The following is a 27,514-nucleotide window of genomic DNA, read 5'->3' on the forward strand; positions in this document are numbered from 1 at the left end:
CCATTTTGGTTGCCCTCCTCTGGACACGTTCCAGTTTGTCAGTGTCCTTCTTGAACTGTGGTGCCCAGAACTGGACACAGTACTCCAGGTGAGGTCTGACCAGAGCAGAATACAGTGGCACTATTACTTCCCTTGATCTAGATGCTATACTCCTATTGATGCAGCCCAGAATTGCATTGGCTTTTTTAGCTGCCGCGTCACACTGTTGGCTCATGTCAAGTTTGTGGTCAACCAAGACTCCTAGACTACTGGTGATGAGAACCATCCCCTGCTATGTCACCACCATTACATAGCCCACTTCTGGCTACAGAAGCTGCTGTTTTGGCTAGCAACCACAAAACACTTCTTTTCCCGCCCACATGTTCTAATCTTTTTAGAAAGCCACCATCAGCGTCAGAAAGGAGAAAAAGAGACAAAGCCTCAAAATGGTATTGTGCAGGGTGGTGGTGGTGAACTTTAATAAAATCACAAAATGCCGAACATATTTTGCTGAATACCATTTTTAGGGGCACTGAAAAAACCAACCATGAAAATCCCTCATCAACTTCCATGTTCTGACATCCTTGAGCCAAGGAGAGAAGGTACGATTGCTGGACTTCCTTCAACACCCATTTATTGACCTTTCTTCCCCCAGACTACCCAGGAATCTTCATTCCTCGATGGGTTTCATTGTTAAGTAGGCATGAGTCTGGTTAGTGACTGGATCAGAGAATGCCATCTAGGGTCCCATGTCAAAGACAGGAATGCCAGAATATCAAAAATGCTCATTCTGATTTGTTGCTCTAAGGATGTATTTTGGTCCGGGAATGAGACAAAATCCCCTCCCCCCGCTGGCCCCACAACAGTGGGGGTGGGGGGGTGAACTGTGGTCAGGGATCCCACATGCAGTTTCAATTTGCCCTTGCCTGCTCTTTCCCCACTCACCCACAACCAACCTGTGATGAAGGAGCCAGTTGGCATTTGGCTGTAGTTGGCACCCATAGTGGGGAGCGTTCCGCCAGGGGTGGCACCAAAAGAGCCCCCAAAGCTTGGAGGGGTGGCATAGGGCCCAGGGGGGAAGGCCTGTAAGAAGAGAAGAAGAAAAGAAGAAGAGGGAGAGGGCAACTGAACTCCAGCCACAATGCAGAGAAATGCCACAAGAGAACAGGTGGAAATAATATGTCTGTCTAGAAGGACCATCCCTCCAAGTCTTAAAAGTTTCACAGCCTGTTTTATCAGTTGTGTTCCAGGCTGCCTTACACCAATAGAAGCAAAACCATGTTAGGCCCTGTTGTGAGCTGCCCTCCACCCCACTTCACTGGCCAGTCAGGGAAACGAGAGTGGAGCAAGGAGCGGACGGTTACCGGGGCAGTCTGCGTTTCGTTCCCCTTGCTTGCCAAGCGGCTGAGGATGCTGCGTTCGGACATCTGGAGGCGGGCGGCAATTGGAGGGATGCGAGAGAGCGTAGCTGGCAGGCGCGTCACGTCCGCTTTCATGTCACTGAGAAGCTCCTCAAGCTGGTTCAGCACTGGTAGGAGAGAGAAAGGAGGAGACAGAAGGAGAAAGAGACCGAAATCTGTCAGGGGGGACAGAGCCCAGGTTAACAGGCAACCTCTCCTGGAACCCAAGAACCCCTTGCCAAACCTATCCTGCATTTCACCAAGTTCATGGGGGCTGGGGCAGCGGCGTGAGATTTGCTCCTGAGCCAAACTTACTCCATGGACACTCCTAAAATGGGCTAGAAGATCTATGCACTCTTTCTGCCCACCCGTCATAGAGAAGGGATTCGGCCCACTTGCCAGATTGTTCATCACCAAGCGCAGAGGAAATACTCTCCCAAAGGATAGCTACCAGGCACTGGAGACTCTCGGATGAGTCCAAGCGGATGGAGGGAAATGAATGCACCAAGATGGGAGACTAAATGCAAAGGATACTCACACAGTATTTGGGAGGGTGGGGGACACACCAGAGAAACTCACAGGAAAACAAACCAGATATACTTGAGAAATGCACCAGAGACAGCAAAATATTTAAGAGACACGTGGATGGGGACAAATGTGAACCAGTGCTACTCACAGAATATTTGGTGGAGAAATACACAAGTGATACTTAAAAGTGCATGGAGCCAGGTATCTCAGAAGCGCTCCATGTGAAACTCAAGAGAATTTTATGGGGACTTTAAAAAAAGAAAAGATACATCAAAAGCACTGAATATGACTGTGTAAGAGGATAGTCTGAAGGGCATAATTCCACTGCTACACCAAAAGATACTCAATGGACTACTCAGCAGTCATGCTTGGGACAGAGAGGAGAGGGGAAATGTTCAGAAGATAAAAAGATGTTTTGCAGATGTCCAGCAAGCACACAAAGGATTGTTGGCAGATACTCAGAAGATATTTGTGGATACTCCATGGATAGACCAAAGCAGATACACCAGAGATACACAGAGCAGGATCAAGGAGACAACTGTACACAGCGGCTTTTCTGATCACAACCGCACTTTAATGGATTCAGAATGTGGTACAGAAGGAGGACGCTGCACAGAGGCGCGGGGGGCGGGGTGTAGGGGGTTCACATGGACTGTCCTCTCCGGGCCCTCCTACCCGCCCGCCTCTTACCCTTGTGCAGGACGGCGTTGGCAGGCTTGTTGCCAGCCAGAGATTCCTTGGACAAGTGCTGGTGGCTCTCGGCCAAACACTCCACCTCGGCAAAGCGGGTGTTGAGGGCCATGGCCGGGTGGCTGGGGTCCTGAGTCATGTTCAGGTAGGCGGCTCTCCGCAGCTGCTCTTCAATCACCAGGGCTTGCTCCAGAAGCTGAAGGAAGGAAATGGAGAGATGGAAAATGAGGTGCTTTGAAAAACTGCCATTTGGCCCAACGTGGCTTTCCTCTCAAGGTAACCAAAACCAGGACTGGGCAATAATTTGCAGATTCTTCAGTACTGATTAGTTTAAATAAATCCAGTTAATTCTGGCTCTTCTAAGCCACAAGGAGGGGAAGGAAACTATGCAGAATACTGAAGTACCCCTGAAAGGCTTACACCTCCACTGCCCCCTTTAAGGATTTCAGGTTCTCCCCAGGCATTAGATTCAAACTTATTTTCATAACCATAAGGACTAGAAACCAGTTTATAAAAGCTGAGATTATTTTGCACCCCAAAATACATTTGTGATTGTGGAAATATGTAATTGTCTGGATATATGCCTGGTTTATTTCAGAAGCCGCTGACATCGTCGTCCTCAGATCGGCAAACTCTGGTTATACTGCCAACGTTAACACAGCTTCAACTTTAGCTTCAAAATGCTGAAAGCAAGCTTTTGAATTACACAGACTGCTATGCCTGAAGTAGTCATGTGACTGCCAACTGGCCCCAAGCCCTTGATTCTACTGTCTGGTCCCATCAATTCATCCACACCTTGAATCTTCTGGCAAGGAACTTGTTCTTCATCTCCAAAAAGTTTCCCTTGTTGGCTTCGGTCTTAAAGGGCTCATTGATGATGGCAAACTGGTTGTCATTCTGGATATCCTGCCAGCGAGCGTAGCCATGACTGTAGAGAGGTGCAGGGGCATTAAGGAATCTTGACAGGTCACAGGGAACCCACTGCCACTTCCCAGCAAGGCAGGGGAATAAGGAACTGCCTGGCATGAAGTCACAGCCTACAGCTTGTGGTTCTGCATGGTTATCTACCCTGAACCAAGAGGCCATAAAATGCCTTTCCCAGCCCTGAGGCTATGAGAGAAAGTCTGGATCTGCTGTTTCCTGTCAACTCACACAGCTCCATAAACATAAAAAAGCATACAACAGCAAGAAAAAGCGTTTGAACCTTTGTTTTCCTCAGAAATAAAGGAATGGAGGAGGTGGCAAACTTGGTATGAAATATTAAAAGACACCTGGGTAAGACGTCCCATTGAGCCCTGCTGGGCAAAGATGCTTCGGATCACAGGGCATGATTAGGAGAAAACCTTTTGGGCAGATGACTGCCTATGGAACGTTTCCTTTCAAGGCTGGAAGGAGAAGATGCTGGGTCCTAGTGCCTGCCCGGCAATGGTTGGATAATCCTCCAGGAGCAGCAGGACAGTCCCTGAGCAGCTGCTGGGCTCTTCTCCCATGCTAGGACTCTGCTGTCAGCAGCATTCAAGAAGGGGAAACACTGAAGTCATGTTTGCTATACAGAACACCAGCAGCGGACATTCCTAGCACAGAGGACAGTCGCTGGGTCTTTTCCCTGCTCTAGACAGCTGTTCAGAAAGTGCCAAATCTCCCTTTGAATCAGCCAGTGGCCAATATTGGACGAGACTGCCATAACCAAGCCCACTCCCAGGTTAGGCACGAATCCTTTATTTCTGTTACTCGTCTCTCTGTACTGTCACATCTCTCGCCAAGGGCTGCACCTTTCGCTGAGGAAGACCTCAAGTAGGGGTTTCCAGGAGGTGAGCTTGGCTCTTCTTACTTGCCATGAATCAGCACACACACACACACACACACACACACTGCTCTCCTGGGTCAAAGGATACAGGACAATGCCCGCCAGTAGCCAGTAGTCATGTCGGCGGTGCCAGATCTCATTAAGCTTACTGGAGGAGATGGCGGCTCGCTCCTCGTTCTGCCACAGGGTGTGGAGTTCTGAAGAGAGGGGGGGGGGGAGAGAGATGTCCACAGTCAGTGCTACTCTCGATGAACTTCTGGCAAAATTAAGTGCATTGCTTCTCTTCACAAGGTGACCCAGCTGGCACCCAATGTTTCAAACAGTACAAGTTGCTTCCACACTAAGTGACCTAGTTCACACATTATCCATTTAAGGGAGAGAGCTTCTTTCCCTAGTTGGCCCAAACAAGGGAGGGGGCCGCTCTCTACACACCTACACACACACACACTTGCCAGGTCACTCTCTATCCCAGCACAGGCTCATCTCCACATTGTGGGTCTGCACCCGAAGCCACAACATACCCGTGAAGCCACCGTCGGCTATGTTGAACATGAATCGGGGCTTCTCAGTCTTCTCCTCCTTCTTGCCATTGTTCCGGTTTTCATCTTTGATGCTGCTAGCTTTGGGCTCTTTTCCAGGCTCCCTCTCGGCTTTTGCCTCTTCTTGTAAGAGGGAAGGTGAGAACAGGGAGGTGAAAGAGGCCACCAAGCCCTGAATTCTCCATCCCGCTTCTGTGCCCCTCCCCCAGGCTTCCCCGCTGGAGGGGGTTGGCAAAATTCTACATAAGCCACACCCTCAAATCTAAGGCCTGCCTCCCTCCCTCAAGGCCACGTGGAGTCACCCTGCACATGTCAGCCAATTTCTGGAGTGGGAAGGGGAAACAGAGACTGGTGGTCTTTGTCCTTTCCCAAACAGGACCTTCAAATCCTGCCATTGGGCCATTCCCAGAAACCAGGGCAAGGCAAAATGTGGGGAGGGGGAATTAAAAACTGGAAAGTATCACATGTCCCCTTCCCAGTGAGAGTCCTAAACTGCTCATTTCCCCCCACTTGCCTAACCCCTGGATGGTGACACGGATTCAGCTCTAGGTTGCAAAGGGCTTTAGTAGTTCAAGCCCTGCAACCACATATGGGTTCATCCCTCTATACTTCTGCCTCATAAAGCCCATGTTACCTTTTTTCACTTCCTGTGCCTCTCCCTCAGCCTTTTCCTTACTCTCGTCACTCTCTGTGGGTTTCTCATCTGCCACGAGTTTTTCGGGATCAGCATCTGGAACTTTGGAAAGTGCAGGGAAAATGTGAGGTATGGGGGTGTCACTTGGAGTATCTGATGTCATACGGAGCTGTGTAGGATTTTCACTATAATCGATTACCATTTCGCCCCAAAAGGAACAGCCAAAGCTGCTTCCCTCTTTGAAAATGGAACACTGGTTGCTTATCATGACACGTGTAGGGGGGGTGTCCCATAGAACCATGGGCACTACCTCCACTAAATAGCACCACACACCATCCAGAAAAAATACAAGCAAGGTGGAAGTTTGGTTGGAGCTCCCACTGATGACAAGCTCTTCTCAGGTCCACATTCCTTGACAGTAAAGAGCAGGTGAGGATTCTTGAGGCACATTTGCACCTTCCTTTTATTACTCAAATGCATTTTCCCCACGTTCCCAAAGAAGGACAGTCTTCAGTGCTCACATCTAGAAGCATTCCCCCTCCATCCCCATCCTTATAAATCTTTACCCAATTTCTCTTTCTCTTCCTTGACTGCGGGCTCGGCTTCTGTCTCCTTCTCCCCAAGTGCTACCAATCCCTCCTGATCAGGCTTCTTGGACGACTCCATTTCCGCTTTCCCCCCTGAGAAGGTGGCAGAAGTGGGCTGCTCGGGGGCTGAAGGCTGAGAAATGCAAAATAACAACCATTTTCCACCACCCTTTGAGCTAGTGATACATTGCTAGGAACTCCACACAGCAGGGAAGTGACTTAGAGATGATGTAGCGTTACTAAAGGGGATTGTGTGGTTGAAGTTTCACTGTTTGCAGGTGGAGCTACTGCTTAACAGTGGAATCCTCAAGCTGTTGTTTCTAAAGGCCAGAAGCTTTTAATATCAAAACTAGTGGGAAGAAGAGAGCAGGGCACATCCACAGAATGCTGGTTGTTGCCTTCAGTACCAGCAATCCTGGTAATTTCCCCAGGAGCACTGCTTTTGAAAACATTCCCAAAATATCTCCCCCAAGGTACACCAAACCAGGCAGCTCTATTGCTTGCAGGACCACCTGAAAGAACCCCTCACTTGCACAAACACAAACCTCAACCTCCATTTTCTCGCCACCCTTGGCTTCTTTCTCCGGCTTCTCATCTTTGGCTTCTGGGTCCTCCTTTTCTGCCAGGGTTGCCCCATCTCCTTTGTCACTGGGAGCCGGGGTAGCTGGTGGGATGGACACCAAGGTAAGTCAGTCATCCTCTCCTTCTTCAAAAACACATTTGAACTATAACCCTGTACACCTCAGGACCAATCCAAAGCCAAGATAAACTGCAGCCATTCAAATCCACATGACGCTTATCATTTTCACAAGCCAAGTTTTTATCTAATGTATGCTAGCATTAATACAGCCACCTTCTTAAACTGAATCTGGTTTCATTTATACCGGTATCAATGTAGAGTGACTTTGTCTTAGACCCTGGGGCAAAATTCTAATCTCTTTTGAGAGTGATATCTATTTGGAATGAATTAGTAAATATAGCCAGCCCCAATGCTCAGAGATATGGCAGGACAGAAATCCTAAGCGACTAGCAACATGAAAATACCTTTGCCTATTGGCCAGATTCTGAACCCATTAAGAGGGTCTCTGGCCTCTTGGTTGGAAGTGATTTGGAGTTCCTCCCACCCCCCACCAAGAGATGCTCAGTGTTTCCCATTGCTCCAGGGGGCGTACCTGGCTTGGAGGTGCAGGGGGTATTGGTGCAGCTGGGGTCTGGGGTGGTGGTGGAGGTTTTGATGGTGGGAGACGAAGCTCGGGATGACTTTTTGGAGTCAGCGCTGGGGTCAGGCATCAATTCAGGCATGCTCCAGCGACCATTAATGTGTTCAAACTCTTGCACCTGCCATACAAAAAGATATGCAGCCCACTGTGAGCAAACACATTTTCGCTGTGTTAGATAAGGGCCGCAAGAACAAGCCCAACAGTAGAAATATTGAGGAAGGGGGGAGGATCCCATGGACTCAGTCAGGCTCTCATAGAAGAGATTCTGCAGTCAAGATGTTTCCAAACAGAAAAAACCCACCACAAAATACTGGCATTCCCATTCATTCCCTTTAAAAAATCATGCTAATAGCCTCAAAGCAGACAAAAACTGTGGTTCAGTCTCATGGCATTTAAGTATCTCATTTTTGTATGATGAGAATTTTAAAATTCAAAGAGATGCTGAATTCCAGGAATACTTTGAAAATAATAAGGGCACTACTTCTTCCCAGGCTATTGAATGGGAAGTCTATATTTGAAGTAAGGTAATAATAGAATATGCTTCTTATAAGAGACAGACTAGAATTTTTCAAGAAGAGAATTTGGAGAAAATAGTGAATTGTCTTTTAAGCATCCTGTTCTTCAAACTGAAGGTTGCAATGCACATAATATTAACTATATTATGCTAGAGCTGAATTTGCACTGGCTTATTTGCTCCAGAGCTATGGGGATTGTGGAGAGAGGATGGGTAAAATATTGGCTTGTTATTTAAAGCAAGAAGAAGAAGAGGGAGTTGGAATTTACCTGGTTAATGGTGAACAAGAAACCAAGATACTCAAGAACACTTCCTTTTCCTTTAGAGGAAAGAAGCCATGCTCCAACCCACGCATAATAATTTCTTAAGGGAACTGGATGATTTCCCTTTACCCACCCACTGCCTTTCCTACCCTGATGGTCAGATTCCCTACCTTTTTCTTCACCAGAGACATGACACCTATCCGTGTCAGGACCTGCTGCCTCGAGAGACCTTCCCTGGGCACCCCATCGGCAAAAGTCTCAGAACCGTCAGCCCCAGGCTCGCAGAGGTGTCTCATGAATAGTGAGACGTATGCCCTGAAGAAATATAAAATCCAACAGGCTGAATGAGAATTTATGCAAGGGGGGGGAGCACCAAAGTTAAGATCCTGATACATTTCCCCATGGATGCTCAGGGGACAGAGCAACTCTCCTATGAGGAAAGGTTACAACAGATAAAACAAATATCTGAAGTGGTGTCACGTCGAAGATGGAGCAAACTTGCTTTCTGCTGCTGCAGAGGGTAGGACCCAAACCATGGATTTAAATGAGAAAGGATATTCTGACTGAATATTAGGAAGAACTTTCTGACAGTAGGAGTTGTTTGGCAGTGGACTGGAATACCAGGGAAGGTGCTGGAGTCTCCTTATTGGAATTTTTAAAATGGGAGGTTAGACGGCCATCTGAAATAGATTTTTTTAGCTGTGATAGCAGGGTGTTGGACGATGACACTTGTGCTCCCATTCTATGGTTCTACAAACATCTGGGGCTTTTTAGTTTAGGAAAAAAGCAAGTAGAGGGTGATAAATTTGTATGAAATTATGCAATGTATGGAGAAGCGTTTTTGCTTCATTCCCATAATCAGTGGGATTATCCAATGAAAATGAATGGAAGGAGAGTCCTTCACACAGTGCCTATAGAAATAAGATTTGCCAATGGCTGCCAATTTGGACAACTTTAAAGGCAGTTATCAATAGCTTCATGGATCAGAGTCAGCCTGCCTCTCAATACCCATTGCTGGAGATCCTGGGAAGGGGAGAGTGACTGCACTCATGTCCTGCTCGCAGACTCCCCCCGCTTGGGGCAACTGGCTGTCAACTGTGGGCAGGGGGCGGGGATGCTGGACTATATGGACCTTTGATCTGATTGACCTGGGTTCCTGTTATCCTCTGCATTTGGTGAGCTGCTGTGAACAGAATTATTTGGGTTTAAAGCAGGAGGAGCCTGCTTTGCGGCAGTGGATGGCACCTTAACATCTTTTGAAATAGGCTGCTATCCATCTGCAAAAGCCAACTTCTAACCAGTGGCTAGATTGCAATGATGTCACAGACCTCTAGTGCCTTTGTTTCCAGAAGCAATAGCACCCAAACCATGAGATAGGAGGGAGAGGAGGAAACAGAAAGGAATAGAAAGACTGAACGTGGACCTGAACCCAAACACCCCACCTATGACAAAGACCCACACATTTGCCGTCAGATTTTCTTCCCTTGTCTTCACTCTGTGAGCACATAGCTCTGTAACTGTGGGCCAGCTTGGTAGATGCCAGAGCTTGGGCTCCCCAATGCACCCGGCCACAGCCCCCCTTTGCTGAGGGACTGCTCTGGGTCTGCATGAGGGAGGGGAGGGTCACCTCTACGCCTCACACTCCAGGAAACACAGACCCAAAAAATGTTTGGAGGGTGTGTCAGATGAGTAAGAACCATCATCACTTGGCAAACAGAGTCCCAGGGCTAATTTGTCCACCCTGTTCCAAGGGTTCAGGGTCAGTACAGGCTATATGTCATGCTATACCTGAAAATGCCAAATCTGGCACTTGAACAAATTAGACTGAAAACTGCTTTCCTTGCATTTGCTTATTTTGTATGAGACATTCCAGTTGTTCATACCAGCAGGGGGAATGCTAAAGATGGGTCTCCCTTGAGCTCTGGAGGTTTTATCAGGCATTGCTGGTATGCAGCCAAGCTTATCTTTGTGGCCAGAATGTCTAGAAAGAGTCTGTTTTCTTTCTTTTTCTTTTAATGAAAATAAGTTTCTTGAGATGCTGTGTGTTTATGCTTGTACAGTAGGACTGTGACGTTTAGAAAATCCTGGTTACAGCTGCTTTGCAGGAAGATCCTCAAATTTTGTTTATCAGGAGGCAGGATGAACCCTTCTTCCCCCTGGGAAGTGGAATGTCGCAGGACACAAATCTCACACAAGACACCTACTTAAATTCTTTCTCCGTCTTGCCCCGCAAGTCCCGGACCAGCCACTGGGAGGTGAAGGCATCTTGTGGAGGCATGCCCCAGCGCATGACGGCATTCAGGAAGGCCTTTCGTTGGCGGGTGTTGAACCCGAGCACCTGAAAGAAGGTGGCACAAAAGCCAGGGTCATCCCCAAAGCGTCACTAATATGGCTACTATTAGGGTCCCCCTAACTCTTCTAGGAAACCTAGGAAACTAGCCACTTGCCCACAGAGCGTAACTGTTGCCAAATTGCCCACCACTCAAGCTGTACCACAACACCTAGATTTTGTAAACCGCTTTGATGTTTGCTTGCTTTTTTTACAATCAAGCAGCACATAAATTTAATGAAATAAAAAATAAATAACGCCTATGCCAAAGCAGAGGGACACGGGTGGCGTTGTGGGTTAAACCACAGAGCCTAGGGTTTCCCGATCGGGTCGGCGGTTCGAATCCCCACGACGGGGTGAGCTCCTGTTGCTCGGTCCCTGCTCCTGCCAACCTAACAGTTCGAAAGCACGTCAAAGTGCAAGTAGATAAATAGGTATCGCTCCAGCGGGAAGGTAAACGGCGTTTCCATGTGCTGCTCTGGTTCGCCAGAAGTGGCTTTGTCATGCTGGCTACATGACCCAGAAGCTGTACGCCGGCTCCCTCAGCCAGTAAAGCGAGATGAGCGCCGCAACCCCAGAGTCTGTCACGACTGGACCTAATGGTCAGGGGTCCCTTTACCTTTAAGCCAAAGCACTGCTCCTTTTCCAGTACCCCTTTCCGGTCCAGTACCCCTTTCCCTACTACTCCACAGTTGGGGAAGTGGACCTGTGGACCTGTCCCATCCATGTTTCCCCTCCCACCACTCAAAAGCCATCCTGCAAGGCCGTCCTCTCACCTCAATGTTCCCACCAACTCGTGCCAGAAGCGGGGGGAGAGGCTTGTCCTTCTCATTCCGGAGCTGCCGTCTGGACTGTCGGCGACCTTGGCACGCAGAGCGAGAGACAGAGGCTTACAATCACATCCCTCCACCGCTCTAGTATTGCCGAGGCATGGCCAGGTGCCCAGAAAGCCTCCGCCTGGCTTGGCAGGCAGGACACGGAGCAGGTCCCACCGAAGTCCCTTGTGCTGGCCTGCCCAAGGCCACACACTCATTTGGCCCGGGAAAGCCAGGAAGAGAACGCAGCCCTCCTCCTGGCATGCCAATAGGGAGGGAGGGCTGGCTGGCTGAGATCCCAGAAAGACATGTGCAGCAGGCTGCCGTGATAGAAAGCAACCTCCCATCACACAGAGGAAGGCAGGCCACCAGGAAAGAGCAAGTCCCACGGGGTTTGTTAGGTGCAATACAAGGCAGAGTAAGCCAAGAATCAGTAACACAAAAACGCGCGTGTACACACAGTTCACAGCCCTGATGGAATGCTGCACAAGAGCAAACCTCTGTTCCCAACCAGCCATATAGATTTGTTCCCTCTCTTTGCTTGGCAGGAGCTCACAAGCTGTGGATTGAGCCTGGAAAGATGGAGGATCCCTCCCCTGGGCTGAGAGTTGGACTATTACACAATCTTCAGGCTCCTTTCAGGGCACACCACATGCAGGAGAGGAAGGAAAAACAAGCCCTCACCTTCTGGCCTTTCGTCAAAGTCTTCGTCCTCCTCTTCAGAGCCCACTGAGTACTCGGACTGATTGTCTGAAACAGCATCAGGCCAGTTTGCAAGCAGAAGAAGAAGAGTTTGGATTTGATATCCCGCCTTTCACTCCCCTTCAGGAGTCTCAAAGCGGCTAACATTCTCCTTTCCCTTCCTCCCCCCCAACAAACACTCTGTGAGGTGAGTGAGGCTGAGAGACTTCACAGAAGTGTGACTGGCCCAAGGTCACCCAGCAGCTGCCTGTGGAGGAGCGGAGACGCGAGCCCGGTTCCCCAGATTACGAGACTACCGCTCTTAACCACTACACCACACTGGCTCTTGCTTTTTTCAGTGCTTCTTGCCCCCTCCCATAAACCCCACATCACCAGACAATCACTTCCATGCAAAATGCTGGAGAGGAGGTTGCTGGAACACAACCACCAACCCCTTTTTTTTGAAAGCTGAAAATCGCTTAAGACACCAGTAACCAAATGTATGACCAGGTTGGTTTTCAGGGGGGCATGTTAGTCTAAATTTCCTTCCACTGCATGATGGGAGAAGCAGTCCTACCTCCATGTCTTGCCCAAAAAACCCACAGTCCTCAGGCACTTCCAGCAGATGGAATCTGGGAAAACCTTACACGACACAAAGGAGATACAGTTCTGGCTCTGTTCTCCCCCCAACCTCCATCAGGAATATTTCCTGAGGACTAGCCACTCCGAGCATACATAAATGTTACAACTGTCACTCTTTCCCCCCTCAATTTGCATGTTTCAAATTACAAGAGAATGGGGGGGAGGTCAGGACAGGGTCCCTAAAATCTGGGGCCATTTTGTTTGGAGATAGGTTCAGTAGCCCTGAGAGTGCCAGGTGGCCACTCCTATCCTCTCAAGGGGACCCCGAAATGCTGACCTTGGTCCTCTTGGGCCGCATCATTGTAGTTGACCTGTTTGCGCACACGCTTCCCTTTTCCTAGGTTGCGAGCCAAGTCCTCCTGCTGCTGCTCGTAATGGTGCCGCAACAGCTTCTCCCAGTAGTCAGGGTCCACATTCTCCTCTTGTTTGATGATCTCCCGCTCAATCTCTTCAATCTGAGGCAGCAAAGAGAAGGTCGGAGTCACTGGGATGCACACGCTAGCACAAAAACAGTCACCCTTTGCAAGCGACCTGGTGGAGCCGCACACTCTGCACCCATTGCTCCATGGCTTCAGGCTCTCATCTGTAAGCCCTGGAGCACAGCCTTGCTGCCTATTGAACCATCCGCCATGATCTCACAGCTGCCTTGTCCGACTGACCTTGTCCTCCTCCCGAACCACGTACTGAGCCACTTTGAAGGAGCTGAGGTACTCGTTCATGTTTTGGACGTCCGCATCATCGGTGGCATCCTGGTTACGGTCCAACAGCCGTGCAATGGCTTCGTTGTCATAGTGAATGACACTGCTGTCCTCCTCTTTGTTCTCTCCTGTAGTGAGGTGAGGAGAAGAAAAGGGGGCAAGGGGTAGGAGACTGAGGCTGAGACCTGGGAGATTGCTGCCAGTTTCAACACAAAGGATGCTACGATTTATGATCGATGGATTTCACCTTCAGCCCAAACCCTGATTCTGCACAGTACACTTTACACTGCAATGGCTGCAGCAAGAGATACCTGCATCATTCAACATAGCAACATGCTGTGGTGCACCTGGCAGCCCAGGTGGCAGAAGAGGCCAAGCGCACTGCTCAGCAGCTCTGTCTGATTAAAAGAGTATAGCTTCCTTTGTTCAGCTTCCCAATGTGCAACAGTTATTCCTCTCCTAATATACATGAGGCCAGACTACTGCAATTAACTCTACTTGGGACAACCCTTGGACATTGCAAACAACTGCCTGCCTCTTGATGCATCACCCACAGCAGCGATCCTCTTACCCTCGTTTTCGTCCTTGAAGAGCTCCTCAGTGCCAAACTTGAGGATGTCATCCAGCTCCTGCTTGGACATGCTGCCCGACTTGGAGCCCAGGCCTGGGCGGACAACCAGGTGAGTCAGCATCATCTTCCGCTTGGCCACCTGCGTAATACGCTCCTCCACAGAGGCCCGTGTCACAAAGCGATAGATCATCACCTTGTTGGCCTGGCCAATGCGATGAGCTCTGCTGAAGGCCTGCAAAATGGGGGGTGAAAAACAACCCAAGAAAGTCAGGTAATGATGAAATGGCTTGGGGAGGATTATGGCCCTTAAGTCCTGATTTGGGTTTCTCACCATAGGAACCAATAGGAACCATAGGGAGGGAGGGAAAGAACGGGACCTGCTTTGCAGCAATGGTAACATCTGAAGATATTTTAGGATAAAGCAGGCTGCTGCCCATCTGTATACTTGTCCCTAGCCATTGGCTGATCTGCAATGATGTCAGAGAACTCTAGTGACTTTGGTTCTAGAAGCAGCCTGCAATAGCACCCAAACCATGAGAAGGCAGGGAAGGGAGTAAACGCAGAGAAAGGGGAATAGAGAGAATTAACCCGAACACCCTGTACATGAAAGAGGCCTGTTGGAAAACGCATTGCTCCACATTTGCCATCAGATTTTCTTCCCTTGTCTTCACTCTGTGAGCACATAGGTCTGTAACTGTGGGCCAGCTTGGTAGAAGCCATAGCTTGGGCTCCCCAATGCACCCGGCCACAGCTCCCCTTTGCTGAGGGATTGCTCTGTGTCTGCATGAGGGAGGGGAGGGTCACCTCTACACCTCACACTCCAGGAAACACAGACCCAAAAAATGTTTGGAGGGTGTGTCAGATGAGTAAGAACCATCATCACTTGGCAAATACCATGCTAAGGTTTAACTATCCACTCTGCTCTAAGGGCTCAGGGTCAGTTGCAATACAGGCCTCTCTCATGTTGTTATCTCAAAATGCCCAATTTGGTAACTGAATAAAGTAGATGAAAACTACTTTCCTTGCATTTGCTGATTTTGCATTATTCATTCCATTTGTCCATGCCTTGGGAGGGAGTACTGAAATCAGCCTCACTCTAGCCTAGAAATTTTAGCAGGCTTTGCTGGTACATGGCCAAGCTTATCTTTGTGACCAGAAAATAGCTTTGACTAAAAATTATCTCTGTGTTAATGAAAAGTAAGCTTCTTGGGATGCTGAGGATTTTGCTTGCATAGTCGGATTGTGAGAATGTCTATAACCTGTTGACCGCTGATTGGCTAATGGGTGAAAAAGGGATGATAGATAAAATCAGCCTTTGGTCTGATCCAGCAAGGTTTTTTTGTTTTTTTTTTATTTACTTCATAAAATTAATATATTGATTGTAAAAAAAAAACAACCACAACCACACCCTCAAAGTGGTTCTTATGTGCAACCTCTGGTGGATCTACAAAATTATTATTATTATTATTATATCCCACCTTTCCCCCTGATGTTTTAGATGCTTAGAAACATCTAGAAACATAGAAAAAGCAATTATAAAAATAAACATAATATATACACATACACAGTGTATATATAGTTTATTAAAACATGCAGAGCATTACAATAAAAACATCACAGCACCAGCCACCTCCTTAAAAACAGAAGTCCATAAGGAGGAAGGGGGGTGATCAGGGGAGGAGAGGAGCCTACCTGAATATCATTGTGAGGGTTCCAGTCTGAATCAAAGATGATCACCGTGTCAGCTGTGGCCAAGTTGATGCCCAAACCACCTGCCCGCGTGGAGAGCAGGAAGCAGAACTGCTGAGCTCCCGGGGCTGAAAAAGAATGAAGACCTCAGTGAGTGAATCAGGAGGTAAGACATATGAACTGGACTCAAAATTCAGAACACAAAGTTGAACTCAGAAGTCAGGCTCAGGTCTGCTTTGCAAAAGGTATTTCATGCTTGGGAGCAGATTCCCAAGTATATCATGTCACTCCAGAGTAAAAATTATGGCTGCCTGCTCCAAGCTATGCAAAAACATCATGCTTAACCTTCAAGTTACAAGAGATTCCAACGAAACATCAAGAATAACTTTCTGACAGTTAGAGCTGTTTGACAGTGGAATGTACTCCCTCGGGAGGTTGTGGACTCTCCTTCCTTGGAGGTTTTTAAGCAGAGGCTGGATAGCCATCTGCCATGGATGCTTTAGTTGGGATTCCTTAATTACAGGGGGTTGGACCAGATGAACTTTGTGGGTCCCTTCACCATGATTCATGATTCACCATGAATGTCCATTATTGTCCACCATCCATTATTGAGGAGCTGGATCCTTCAGCTGCCCAGGAAAGGCAGAAAACATACAGCCAACTTTTGAAACATACAGCCAACTTTTGCAGTCTAGTCTGGATTAGCAGACTACATCCCTGTTCTGTCTCGTGACCAAGCAAGAGACAGAGACGGCTGAAGAGGAGTTGCTGTTTCAGGATTTTTTGTTCCTTCTACTGGACATTCCCTATAGTGTTGCTCTGGCCTACTGGCACACCTGCAACTCCTATCCTCTGACAAAGGCTGAAGTTTTGGATGCCGATTCTGGCACTGACTTCTCAACCATGACAAGACCGTTGCAACTGACCCTCACGCCTGGCTTGTAGGTTCTCCATCAGCAGCTGGCTGACCACTATGGGAGACAGGATCCTCAAATAGATATACCTTCGGTCCGATCTACTGGGGTTCTTCTTGTGGCATGTAGATCCTTACAACCCACTCTAGTCCCAATCCAGAGAGAGCCTCCACCTAAAGGAGATCCTTGGCAGGCTCATTTCTACAGACAATTGAGGTCACGGTACTGTAATGATATATAAAGGTCAAGCCCCACCTTCTACCCTCAAACATTAGGCTCACAACCTTCATACTTGCCATTAAATCTATCAATGGCCTCTTGCCGCAGGGCCCCCGTAATGCCCCCGTCAATCCGTTCGTACTTGTACCCTTCATAGTCAAGGAAATCCTCAAGTAGGTCCAGCATTTTTGTCATCTGGAAAAGATACCCATAAATGAGACGAGAGATCTAGTACTTCTGGAAATTCTCAGTTGGGGAAACGGGGGTGGGGGGATGGAGAAACCACTAACACTGTGGAAAGCAAAATTGTTTGGGCTTACAAACAGTCTCCACTATAAACAAGATCCAGGGAAAAAAAGAAATACTAAAAATTCTCCTCCAATAGCCCAAGAAGCAACAGTATACTTCTTATTTCTATGTCTTTCTTTAGCCTAACAGAATTGGAATTGAGTTGTTCATATCTACTGTATACGCAGAGACTGCAATTTCCTAGTGCTGTATATTACTGTACAAAGTTACTGGAAACAATTTTGAGAGAGTACTGTACAGCTAATATTTTAAAACCCTGCCTTAAAGAGCAATATCCTAAAAGAGATAATAGTTCATTGGAGGGGTTTCTTTTCCTTTCCAATTTCCACTGTAAAAAAAACAAGAGGGGGAAGGGAGGAAGACCTTGGAAAAATGAGGAAAACTCATTTTTACCTCTGGGCATTCATATTCCTAAATGAGATTGATAGTGCCTTCTCATTCATCACTAGCATTCTTGCTGTACACTGCATGCCCTCACTTGAGACTAATTTGTTCTTACTGAACAGATGATGTCACAGAAAACAGCATCCTAACACCTCCATAACATTTAGGAAAAAATTATGTCATGAAATTACATTATTTGTATGCTGTAACCATAGGAGAAGAAACACATAACAAGTTGTTCACATCTTTTTCTTCTCCATCCCGTCCTCCTCAACACTGTACACAACCAGCATCCAGGTGCTCAAGGCCCCATATATCCCCCAACCACTCTCACCTGGGAGAAGATGAGCACCCGGTGGCCCTGCTCTTTTAGCTTCCGCAACATCTTCTGCAACAGCATCAGTTTCCCAGAGGCCTTGATGAGAGCACCCCCTTCATAGGCACCACTTGGCAACTTGGGGGATTCCTGCCAAGACAAAGCATAGCCGTCGCCATTCATGCAGGTGGTTTCATCTGGCTGGGTCTATTCTTTACTGCCAGGGGATTAGGGAAAGGCCAGGGGCTAACTGAGGAGGTGGGCCAGTTTGCCTGCCAAAGGCAACCTATCCCTGCTCCACAACATGAGCTCACTCCTTCCAGCTGGAGAGAGCTGCCCTGGCCCTGCACAGGCCCCTGCCAGCCGGCTGGGCAATGCAAGACATACCATCGCAGCCACAGGGAAGAGGTAGGGGTGGTTGCAGCATTTCTTCAGGTCCATCATTATGTTGAGCAAGGACACCTGGTTACCGCCACCACGGGAGTTCAAAGCTTCAAAGTTGCGGGTCAAGATATATTTATAGTATTTCCTGATTGGGTGGGGGGCAGGGGGAGAAGAATGGGAACAGCAGGAGGAGAAAAAGAGTAGCATGAGAGAGACTCTATGACCCTTCCACGTACAGAAGTATCTGCCAGATTTTTACCAAAAAGGGAGGGAGAGAAATACAGTACATTTAACATTCAATGAGTTGTCTTTTCACATTCGCCCACCCAGCAATCTGGAGGAAAGGAGACCAAAGTCTTGGTTTCTGGCATGCTTTGGTCTACTGCTCCCTCCCCAGGATGTAACCATTCTTGCAGAGAACCTAAGGACCTTGACTCTCCTCCATCCTGACCAGACCTGCTCCCCTCCCCCAAATTCTGTTTCACTGGTTCTCCCCTCCCTGATCCAAGAGCCATCACTGCCACTTGTAAATCCATACCACGGTGCCCCCGCCCCACTAGAGTCCAGGTCATATATCTGCCACCACCCTGGCACTCTGCATGGAAAGGACAGTCCCCCATACTGCCTCTCCTCCCCCAATCCTGCCCATACTTCTGCATGGGGCTGAGCTCCACCCGGACAATGAGCTCTGTCTTGGCCGGCATGTTCTTGAAGACGTCAGCCTTGAGGCGGCGCAACATATGGGGTCCCAGGAGGTCATGGAGTTTTTTTATTTGGTCCTCCTTGGAGATGTCAGCAAACTCCTCCAGGAAGCCTTCCAGGTTGCTGTGGGAAAGAGACAGAAGCTGTTACATGGACACCTCTGGGGATATTTCAGGCCAACAGAATGCTGCACACAAGCAAGGGAAAGGAAGGGATTTGGGGCTGGGGGAAGTATCTGAAGGAGGATCTGTCACAAAGATCCCCCAAGCCTAGTGCTCAAATTAGGGCAAGCCTAGTGCTCAAATTAGGCACCACAGTTCAAGAAGGACACTGACAAACTGGAACGTGTCCAGAAGAGGGCAACCAAAATGGTCAAAGGCCTGGAAACGATGCCTTATGAGGAACGGCTAAGGGAGCTGGGCATGGAGAAGAGGAGGTTAAGGGGTGATATGATAGCCATGTTCAAATATATAAAAGGATGTCATATAGAGGAGGGAGAAAGGTTGTTTTCTGCTGCTCCAGAGAAGCGGACACGGAGCAATGGATCCAAACTACAAGAAAGAAGATTCCACCTAAACATTAGGAAGAACTTCCTGACAGTAAGAGCTGTTTGACAGTGGAATTTGCTGCCAAGGAGTGTGGTGGAGTCTCCTTCTTTGGAGGTCTTTAAGCAGAGGCTTGACAACCATATGTCAGGAGTGCTCTGATGGTGTTTCCTGCTTGGCAGGGGGTTGGACTCGATGGCCCTTGTGGTCTCTTCCAACTCTATGATTCTAGGATTCTATGAACGAAGGGAAGGCACCCTTAATGAAACGAAAGCCCCATCCTTCAACTCCCCCCAGTTCTAACCAAGTCATGCCCCCCCCAGCTTCCTTAAAACAATGGCTTGCGGAGTGGGGGTAGGATCATAAAAAGTAAATTGGTTTTAAATTGCATTTTCTTTATTCATTTAAATTTTGTGACCCACCCTAAAATATTTTGTGATTGCATACAGTATATAGAAGCATAGATAATATAGGGAGCTGCCACATACAGTACTGTAGGGGTAGGCAACCTAAGGCAATGGGCCACAAGCGGCCCACAAAGGTCGTTTAACTGGCCCACGAGCCGCCCCCAAACTGAGCCGCCCACTCAGCGAGTCCCCACATGCTGCGCTAAACTCGCTTCCGCAGTGCCGAAAATCGCATCTGCGCAGACCCAGATGCTGGCCCATGGAGGGATCTCTGCTGGAGTGAACCGGCCCAGGTGAGATAAATCTTGCCGACCCCTGCAGTACTGTCTACACTGGCTGGCAGCAGTGGCTCTCTGGGGTTTCAGACAGGGACGGCTTGCCCACATTTCCTGTGCCTAGAAAGCATGGGTCCAAGCAGTTTTCTGCTTGTCCTCTGCTTTCTAGGCATGTACCCAAGTGGTTTTGCCTTTACCTCACCACATTCCCTGGAAAAAACCCATTCTTTAGCACTAAATCAAGACAAACAGCAATACAAAGTGGATTTTCTAGGGAGAAATTGGCTGGGCAAACAGAATTGAGGAACCAGGGAGATTTGGCTGACGCCTTCATTATACACCTTTAGGCACCAGGTTCCTCTTCAACAAGGCTTTGGGTCGATTAACATCCTATACTCCTTTTAAATGTGTTTGTGGGAGGGGAGGGGGGTTATTGGTTGGGGTTTTCTGTTCTTGTTTTTGTCATGTATTTTGTGCTTTTATATTTTAGCTTGTGAACCACCCTGAGATGTGTAGACGAAGGGTGGTATACAACTGCTCTCTAAGGCACGTTAATAATTACCTGGGTGATAAGTGAGTTAGACTAAATCTTATTCATTTTGGATGACAGGTGGAAACCTGTCAAGTGTGCTGACTTGTAGCACAGTGGTAGCTCGGTTTACGAACTTAATCCATTCCGGAAGTCTGTTCTTAAACTGAAACCGTTCTTAAATGGAGGCGTGCTTTCCCTAATGTGGCCTCCCGCCGCCAGTGCCCTTCCACCATTCGGATTCCATTCTTAGACCGAGGCAAACCGGGACACTACTTCTGGTTTTGCGGGGTCTGTAAACGGAATTGTTCGTAAACAGGGCTGTTCTTAAACCGAGGTGCCACTGTATTAGGTTTTTTATTATTATTTAAAGTTTTAAACTGTGCACTGATTTTTAAGGTTTTAATTTTGATGCTAAGGCTCTTGTCCAGAAAAGTGACTAAACGTACTTTAAATTAAATAAATAAATAAAAGTGGATAATTTATGTGGTGTTAATGTGGTGTCAAATTTGAAGGCTGTGAAGGCAGGATCTTTAGTTGGAAGGTGGAAAGAAATAACAAATCCACAGACGTACAGGATTTGTAGTTCCTTTGCAAGTCTCGGTGTAAAAGACATCACCAAACCAAATAAAAATCTTTCCAGCCCTAAAGTCAGTGAAAGAGGTAAGAAAGAAGCCGTCTCTTTTAGTTTCGTTAAGCCTTGGAGAGGCAAGAGCAGCTGGGGTTCCTCAGTTAACAAAGGGCCAAAATGTGAAAATGTAACCTGGCCCTCTCCACCCACCCTGGAAAGAGCTTGAAGCCTCTACAAGTCTAGCTTCCAGTGCTGATGGGAGGAGCCCGCCCCCATCACTAGACATCTGTTTCAGACAAACGGAAATCCCTTGTGGCCACCAGAAGTCGCATTAAGTTTCACTTGGGAGTGACCAAGATGCCAGATTGCCAGCAGTGTGCATGTCTGGTCAGCAGAGGGAGCCATCTCTCCAGATATACATTTTCAGATGCCCTCTTTTATGGGTTTTCCAAACCGCTTTCTGTATAACATTCACACCAGAGCTGTGCTGTGAGGCAGATGGCCCACCACATTTTGGGATCAGCTGTTAGGCACTAGGTCTTATAATGCTGGCATGAAGGACAACTAAGAAGTGGTTATCTAGAGATCTGCTATTCGCTTGTCCTTTCACATTCAGCCAAGTCTTTTTCTGTCAACTGGCTCACCAGGCCCTCCTCATGCTTATGAAGGCTGAACTTATCCAAAGGCCTTCTGTGATTAGAGTGGAAGGACTCAGCCCCTCTGTTCTACCAAGCTCCAGTTGGGTGGAAGATTAGGTAGAAACTCCACCCTATGTTCAGGCTAGCTATGAACTGGATGAAAAGGTTACTGGTGGATGCAAACCTGGAAAGGAGAGGGGAAACCGTGGACAGGGACACCAGTCTGAAGGTAGATGGCAAACCAGTGTGTCAATGACAGATAGGAGAGGAGTTAAGATTAAGGCCCTCCAGCTCTCTGATTAACAGGGGGAAGGAAGCACAAAATTAGCCATACTTGAATCTCTCAGGAGTGAGGAAATTCAGCAGGTGGAACAGCTCCTCCAAGTTGTTTTGCAAAGGAGTCCCAGTGAGCAGCAGTTTGTGGTCGATCTTATAACCGTTTAACACCCTGAAGAACTGAAAGCAAGAGCAGTACAGGCATCAGAGCGCCCTTCTTCCCTCCCTCCACCTTCCTACAACCTCACCCACCACAGATGAGTCCCAAATCCTGGCATTTATCCAGGACAAGCCAGCTCAGGCTTCACCACCACACAGCTCTCCTCACCTTGGACTGGTTGTTTTTGAGTCGGTGAGCTTCATCCACAACAAGACAGGCCCACCGGATGGAAGCCAAGGCAGCCTGGTCAATGGTGACCAGCTCATAGGAGGTAAGGAGGACGTGAAATTTCACCTGAGCTTCTCTCTGAAAACAAAAAGGAGAAATACGGAAGGTGGAAAAACGTATAGCCACCATCTGCTCCATGGCACCACTGAATGCAGTTCTCCTTGATGGGGGAAGAGTTCGGAGCTCTTGTGCATTTGAAAGGCAAGCTGGCAAGGCAGCATTGTGGGGCTTGGAAGCGAAGGGGTTAACAAGCTGCCTTCCGCCTCAAAGTTTGGTAGGGAGCAAAATTATATTGACCACAATCAATATGAGGCCCATGGGAAGCTGCAGTCAGCACTGCTGTTGCTGTAAGATGGGGAAAATCCCCCACTGCACTTGCCTTCATTTTAAAGGCCTTCTTTCCACCCTTCATGGCGTTGTCCTCAAAAGAAAATTCATTCTCACGGATGATGGAGCGGCTGTCTTTATCCCCCGTGTAGGTCACCACATAGAAATTGGGCGCCCACATCTGAAATTCTCGTTCCCAGTTGATGATGGTGGACAGCGGAGCACTGACCAGGAAAGGCCCTTTGGTGTGGCCCTGGTGGAGGGGGGGGGAGAGAAAAGAGGAAGAGCATGAAATCACATGTGAACTAGAAGGAACTTTGCTGTCTGCAGCTCGGGAGGAGTCAAAAGAGGCCACCGGCAGCTCCCAGCCCTGACTCAGCCTGATGCAGCAATTCTCAGGCTCTTTGCTTTTGGCTCCCAGGGGCTCAGCTAGGCAAAGAGAAATCCATTCATAAAACGCTGGCTGCCAGAATGAGCAAGGTTCTCCTGTGGCTCTGCTGGGATCACTGACACGCAGCCAGTCACAGCAGCTGTTCATACAGAAGTAACAGCTGTTCACAGAAGGACCCTTTGCCTGGGGCTGATGCACTCCTCCCACCAGACGTTCATTCAGCACCAACACCGTGCTAGGCGGTATACAGAACACGGAGACCTCATATGGTCAGTGCCCAAAAGACATACAATCTACATCACACAAGGCTGGCGATGGCTCCACACGTTATGAATGCAGTAGGAAGCACCAGCACAACACGGATGCTTCCAACATGGAACAGGTAATCAGGCAGATGTCACAGACAGATTTGCATGTATCTGGGAAATCTGGCCCCATCAGGTTTCCCAGATGCATTCACGCTCGTGTTCAGAGAAGCATATGCACATTGTGTGCTTCCCACGTCATCACCAACAAGGAAGCTGCCCTACAACAGAGATTAAATGTGCACCTTTTCTTTTATGGAGAAGGGCTGCTTGCTGCCAGATATTTCTGTTATGGAGGAAAGAATCTGGGGCAACGTGGCAGGATTCGCCCCACTCAAGGTTTCAGACAGATCAGCAGTTGGAGCAGACAGCAACTCAGCTGCTTGCTTAAGCAAAGGGCTTTCCCTTGCCTCACCGCCTTTCAGAAAAGCCTGCGGCTCTAGTACTTCAGCAAGATGTCTTGGCAAAGCAGGCACTCATTGGGAGGCTGCCATGAGGAGGTCAAGACAGGAGGTGGTTGGGGCAGAGGAGGACAGCAGGGAGGGAGCACTTGAGGTCTAGCTCATGCTGACGGGTAGGATCCTGCAGAAATAGTTCAGCTCCAGAACACTCACCCATGAGGAAACCCCAAAGGGGAGAAGCTTGGGAGAGCAGGGAGGCCAAACTCCAAACAACAAATGAGGTCCGTCTCCCTTCAGAAACCCTGAAGGGAAACCCCAAATAAAACGAGAGCTAAGGTGGAGGTTTTGAGGGAAGTAACAAGTGGCAGGAAACTTGCTTTATGACATCCAAAGCAGATTGGAGGAGAATAGTCGGTGGCTTCAATCTGGTTGGAGAACAGTGGAAATGAATGGATGGGCCTAAGGTAGGAAGCAAAGAGAATCTCTTCCATTCCATCTCAGAGGGGGAGAGGAGCTAGGCAAACAGGGAATGGGGGCTCAGGAGGAGTATGGGGGCACTTTTAGTTGCTTTGAAAGGTAGAACTGGATAAACAAAGACAATGTTGGCAAAAGCAACTTTATTGGCTTTCTTTCTTGGAAAGACACAATGAGTCTGGAGTAGGTGGGAGAGTTTCACTGGAAGGTTTACAGTCATACCTCGGATTACAGACGCTTCGGGTTGTGTGATTTCGGGTTGCGCACCGCACCGAACCCAGAAGTACTGCAACGGTTACTTCCAGGTTTTGGTGCTTGCGCATGTGCAGAAGCACCAAATCACAACCTGCGCATGAGCAGATGTGCGGGTCGCAGGTTGCAAACGCTGCGGGTTGCAAACGTGCCTCCCGCACGGATCACGTTCGCAACCCGAGTGTCCACTGTATAACCCTTTTTCCCCCTCTGTCCCATGTATACCCCTGTTCTCCTTCCTCTTTTAGGACTGTGAGCTTTTAGGACAGGAAGCCAGCACTTTCTTTGTAACACTTGGGAAGGCGCATGATCAGAAAAGGAAGAGAACCAGTTCAGAAGTCCTGGGTCACAGCATAAGGAAAGGGCCATGCAATGACATGTAAATGTTAGGTTTCCGCAGGAGGCAGGGGCAGCGGGGGGAAAGAGAGAGAGACTCACATGCTTTAGACAATGGAAAAGAGAGCGAACATGCCCAGGCCACCACTCCTGGCTTACCTCCCTGTACAGCGAGTACAAGAAGACAATGGTCTGGATCGTCTTGCCGAGGCCCATCTCATCTGCCAGAATGGTGTCTGTGCTCTGGGCCCAGGAGAACCGCAGCCAGTTCAGGCCTTCCAGCTGATACATGTGCAGCGTGCCCCCTGTGGACGTGATGAAGCGTGGCTGGCTGTCATACTTCACCGTGGGCTGAAAGGATGTCCGGAGAAAGAGAAGCAGAGAGGTGAGAGCCATGCACACCCACGGACAGAGGCTCGCTCCCTTCTGGACACCACCCCTGAAATGATCCCCATTTAAAACGTCTTGGGTCCATCAGCTGCACAGAGCTTTCCTCTTTGTCAGGCTGCACTCCCTTCCCAGCCTAGTGCTGCAGCATCAAGGGTGCCCAGCACCGCAGAGGGGTGGCTGCACTGCTAGCCACCATCCCAGAGCTTACATCGTTGGTGGGGGAGTTGGGCGGGTCCTCTGACGTCAGCTCCTTCTTCTTCTTCTTGTACTTCCTGGGCTGGGCAGGGTCTTCACCCATTATCAGCTCTCTAGAGAGTGGGGGGGGGGGGGAGAGAGAGGAAGGCCCCACTGTGTCTCACTCAGGAATCTCAGGCATGGCCCATGGTGCACTGGGCCAGACAGCTCAATCCTGCCCTGCTCAGTGCCTCCCTCCCCACTGCCACCCTCATGGTTTCCTCACCTGTGAAACCAATAGGCCTGCTTCTGGTACTCATAGTCGGGAATCGACATCTCATCCTCCTCCCACGTGGACTGGTCGTAGGAAAGGTCACGCCATTTCACCAGGTAGTGGTAGTTGCCCTTTTTGTCAATGCTGCACAAAGTAAATTCATGGCGCAAAGAGAAAAGAGAGAAAGAAGCAGAAAGAAAAGAAAACACACAAACTGGGTTTGCTTACTCCGTTTCACCGAAAGGCATCTGATGGGATTAAGTCAACAAAGACCACCATGGCTAAGCCAGTGAATATCATGAAGATATGGAAATCTTTTAGAAGGATTCTCTTGGAGAAACGCACAAAGGTCACGTTCAAATCCATTTTATTCTTCAGAACCTTGAGGATTAAATATTCTTTAAAGAAAGGTGGGGTTCCCAGGAGTGGCCAGGCTGCCAACACCTATATCTCAATTACTCCCCGCTGGGTGACCCCACTAATGCCCACCGCAAAGTATCCAACACATGCCTAGGTCTCATCAGGACTAACAGTGCACTGGCCGTGGGCTACAGTACAAGCGGCTAAACCTTCCCGGGTCCAGGGACCACATTCACAACTGACCGATGTCCGAGGGCTGCATGCATGCACACCACACACACACATGCTTGCCAGATATGCAGCATGCACAAACCAAACACATGCAGATCACACACACACATATGCTGGGACACACCACACTAGGATGTATGCATGGCACTCATCCCCATTGCAGTGCTGGGCTGAGAGGAGAGGAGAGAGGTTCAAGCCAGCATTGTGATGGGGAAGAAAGCCCCACTGGTTGACCTTACAAAGGTTCCTCCTTCCTATGCTGTGCTATTGGCAGGAGGTCTTAACGCTTAGGAAACAGGAAGGAGTATGCCTTCCTGTTTCCTGATCAGGAAGACCTTCCAGCAAAAGAGTTGCCTTTGCAGAGAAGAGTTTTGTCAATGCCTGTCGACCACCTGCAGTGGTTTAGTGGGCCAGATCTGACCCGAGGGCTGCAGGTCACCACCCTTGAGCCATGGCATCATTGTGATAGGGGATGAACTATGCACACACAAGTGTGCACATGCACACACACACAAGCTGACCTATGGTTTATAACACGGTGGATGGTCATCCAGTCAGGCTTGATGCCATAGCGGTAGTATTTCTCCTCCATCTCGGCATAGAAAGGATCCTTGTTCTTCCTCTTCTCACTCTTCCCATCGTCATCACCAGAACCGTAGTCAAGCAGCGGGGGCTCATCCATGTCGTTCTTTCGTTGGTAATTCCTGTACATCACCAGGTGGAAAATCTCAAGCTGGGATTTGTGGGGGGAGGGGGCAGAGAAAGGGAAGAAAAAAGAAAGGTGAGAAACTGAGTAGACGTGAATGAGAAATGTAAGGATTTGAATCAAATGCTGATACAGAAAACCCACTGCGACTGCACCCCTGATCACTGGCCACCTAGCCTCTGCCATGATGGGTCAAGAGAAACAGCACACATGGTTCTGACATGCCTGAAGGAGGCTCACACACAGGGCACCCTGATGATGGTGATCTCTATGCTCAGCATCCAGTCATTAGAAGTAGTTGGGACATAGAGTAGTTGGGACTTCTGCTTATCATTGGCATTGACAGACATGTGTTGTTGTTGTTGCTGCTACTGCTCTCCCATTCTAATATACCACCTTTCAAATGGACGTGGTTTTTGCACAAACAGGCTGGCACCTTTCCTGGCTGCC

General features: G+C 48.6%; 1 protein-coding gene across 1 annotated transcript in view; it reads right to left on the bottom strand.

Annotated features, from left to right (window-relative positions):
- CHD3 (chromodomain helicase DNA binding protein 3) overlaps positions 1-27,514 on the bottom strand; it is a 64,287-nt gene that overhangs the window by 1,542 nt on the left and 35,231 nt on the right. The window contains exons 11-39 of the mRNA XM_053362093.1: positions 26,880-27,091; positions 25,780-25,911; positions 25,528-25,627; positions 25,089-25,280; positions 22,823-23,023; positions 22,384-22,521; positions 22,114-22,235; positions 18,764-18,937; positions 18,116-18,257; positions 17,747-17,878; positions 16,797-16,914; positions 15,590-15,714; positions 13,898-14,129; positions 13,288-13,454; positions 12,906-13,083; positions 11,990-12,055; positions 11,267-11,352; positions 10,366-10,499; positions 8,332-8,476; positions 7,337-7,502; positions 6,710-6,828; positions 6,144-6,297; positions 5,578-5,679; positions 4,926-5,066; positions 4,493-4,601; positions 3,393-3,525; positions 2,598-2,793; positions 1,344-1,507; positions 936-1,062 (exon numbers count right to left, since the gene is read on the bottom strand). Of these exons, the coding sequence (XP_053218068.1) occupies positions 936-1,062; positions 1,344-1,507; positions 2,598-2,793; positions 3,393-3,525; positions 4,493-4,601; positions 4,926-5,066; positions 5,578-5,679; positions 6,144-6,297; positions 6,710-6,828; positions 7,337-7,502; positions 8,332-8,476; positions 10,366-10,499; positions 11,267-11,352; positions 11,990-12,055; positions 12,906-13,083; positions 13,288-13,454; positions 13,898-14,129; positions 15,590-15,714; positions 16,797-16,914; positions 17,747-17,878; positions 18,116-18,257; positions 18,764-18,937; positions 22,114-22,235; positions 22,384-22,521; positions 22,823-23,023; positions 25,089-25,280; positions 25,528-25,627; positions 25,780-25,911; positions 26,880-27,091 (4,207 nt within the window). The remainder of the gene's footprint in view (positions 1-935; positions 1,063-1,343; positions 1,508-2,597; positions 2,794-3,392; positions 3,526-4,492; positions 4,602-4,925; positions 5,067-5,577; positions 5,680-6,143; positions 6,298-6,709; positions 6,829-7,336; positions 7,503-8,331; positions 8,477-10,365; positions 10,500-11,266; positions 11,353-11,989; positions 12,056-12,905; positions 13,084-13,287; positions 13,455-13,897; positions 14,130-15,589; positions 15,715-16,796; positions 16,915-17,746; positions 17,879-18,115; positions 18,258-18,763; positions 18,938-22,113; positions 22,236-22,383; positions 22,522-22,822; positions 23,024-25,088; positions 25,281-25,527; positions 25,628-25,779; positions 25,912-26,879; positions 27,092-27,514) is intronic.

Source organism: Podarcis raffonei, chromosome 13 (assembly GCF_027172205.1).
Source record: "Podarcis raffonei isolate rPodRaf1 chromosome 13, rPodRaf1.pri, whole genome shotgun sequence".
In the NCBI taxonomy this organism is placed as follows: Eukaryota; Metazoa; Chordata; class Lepidosauria; order Squamata; family Lacertidae; genus Podarcis; species Podarcis raffonei.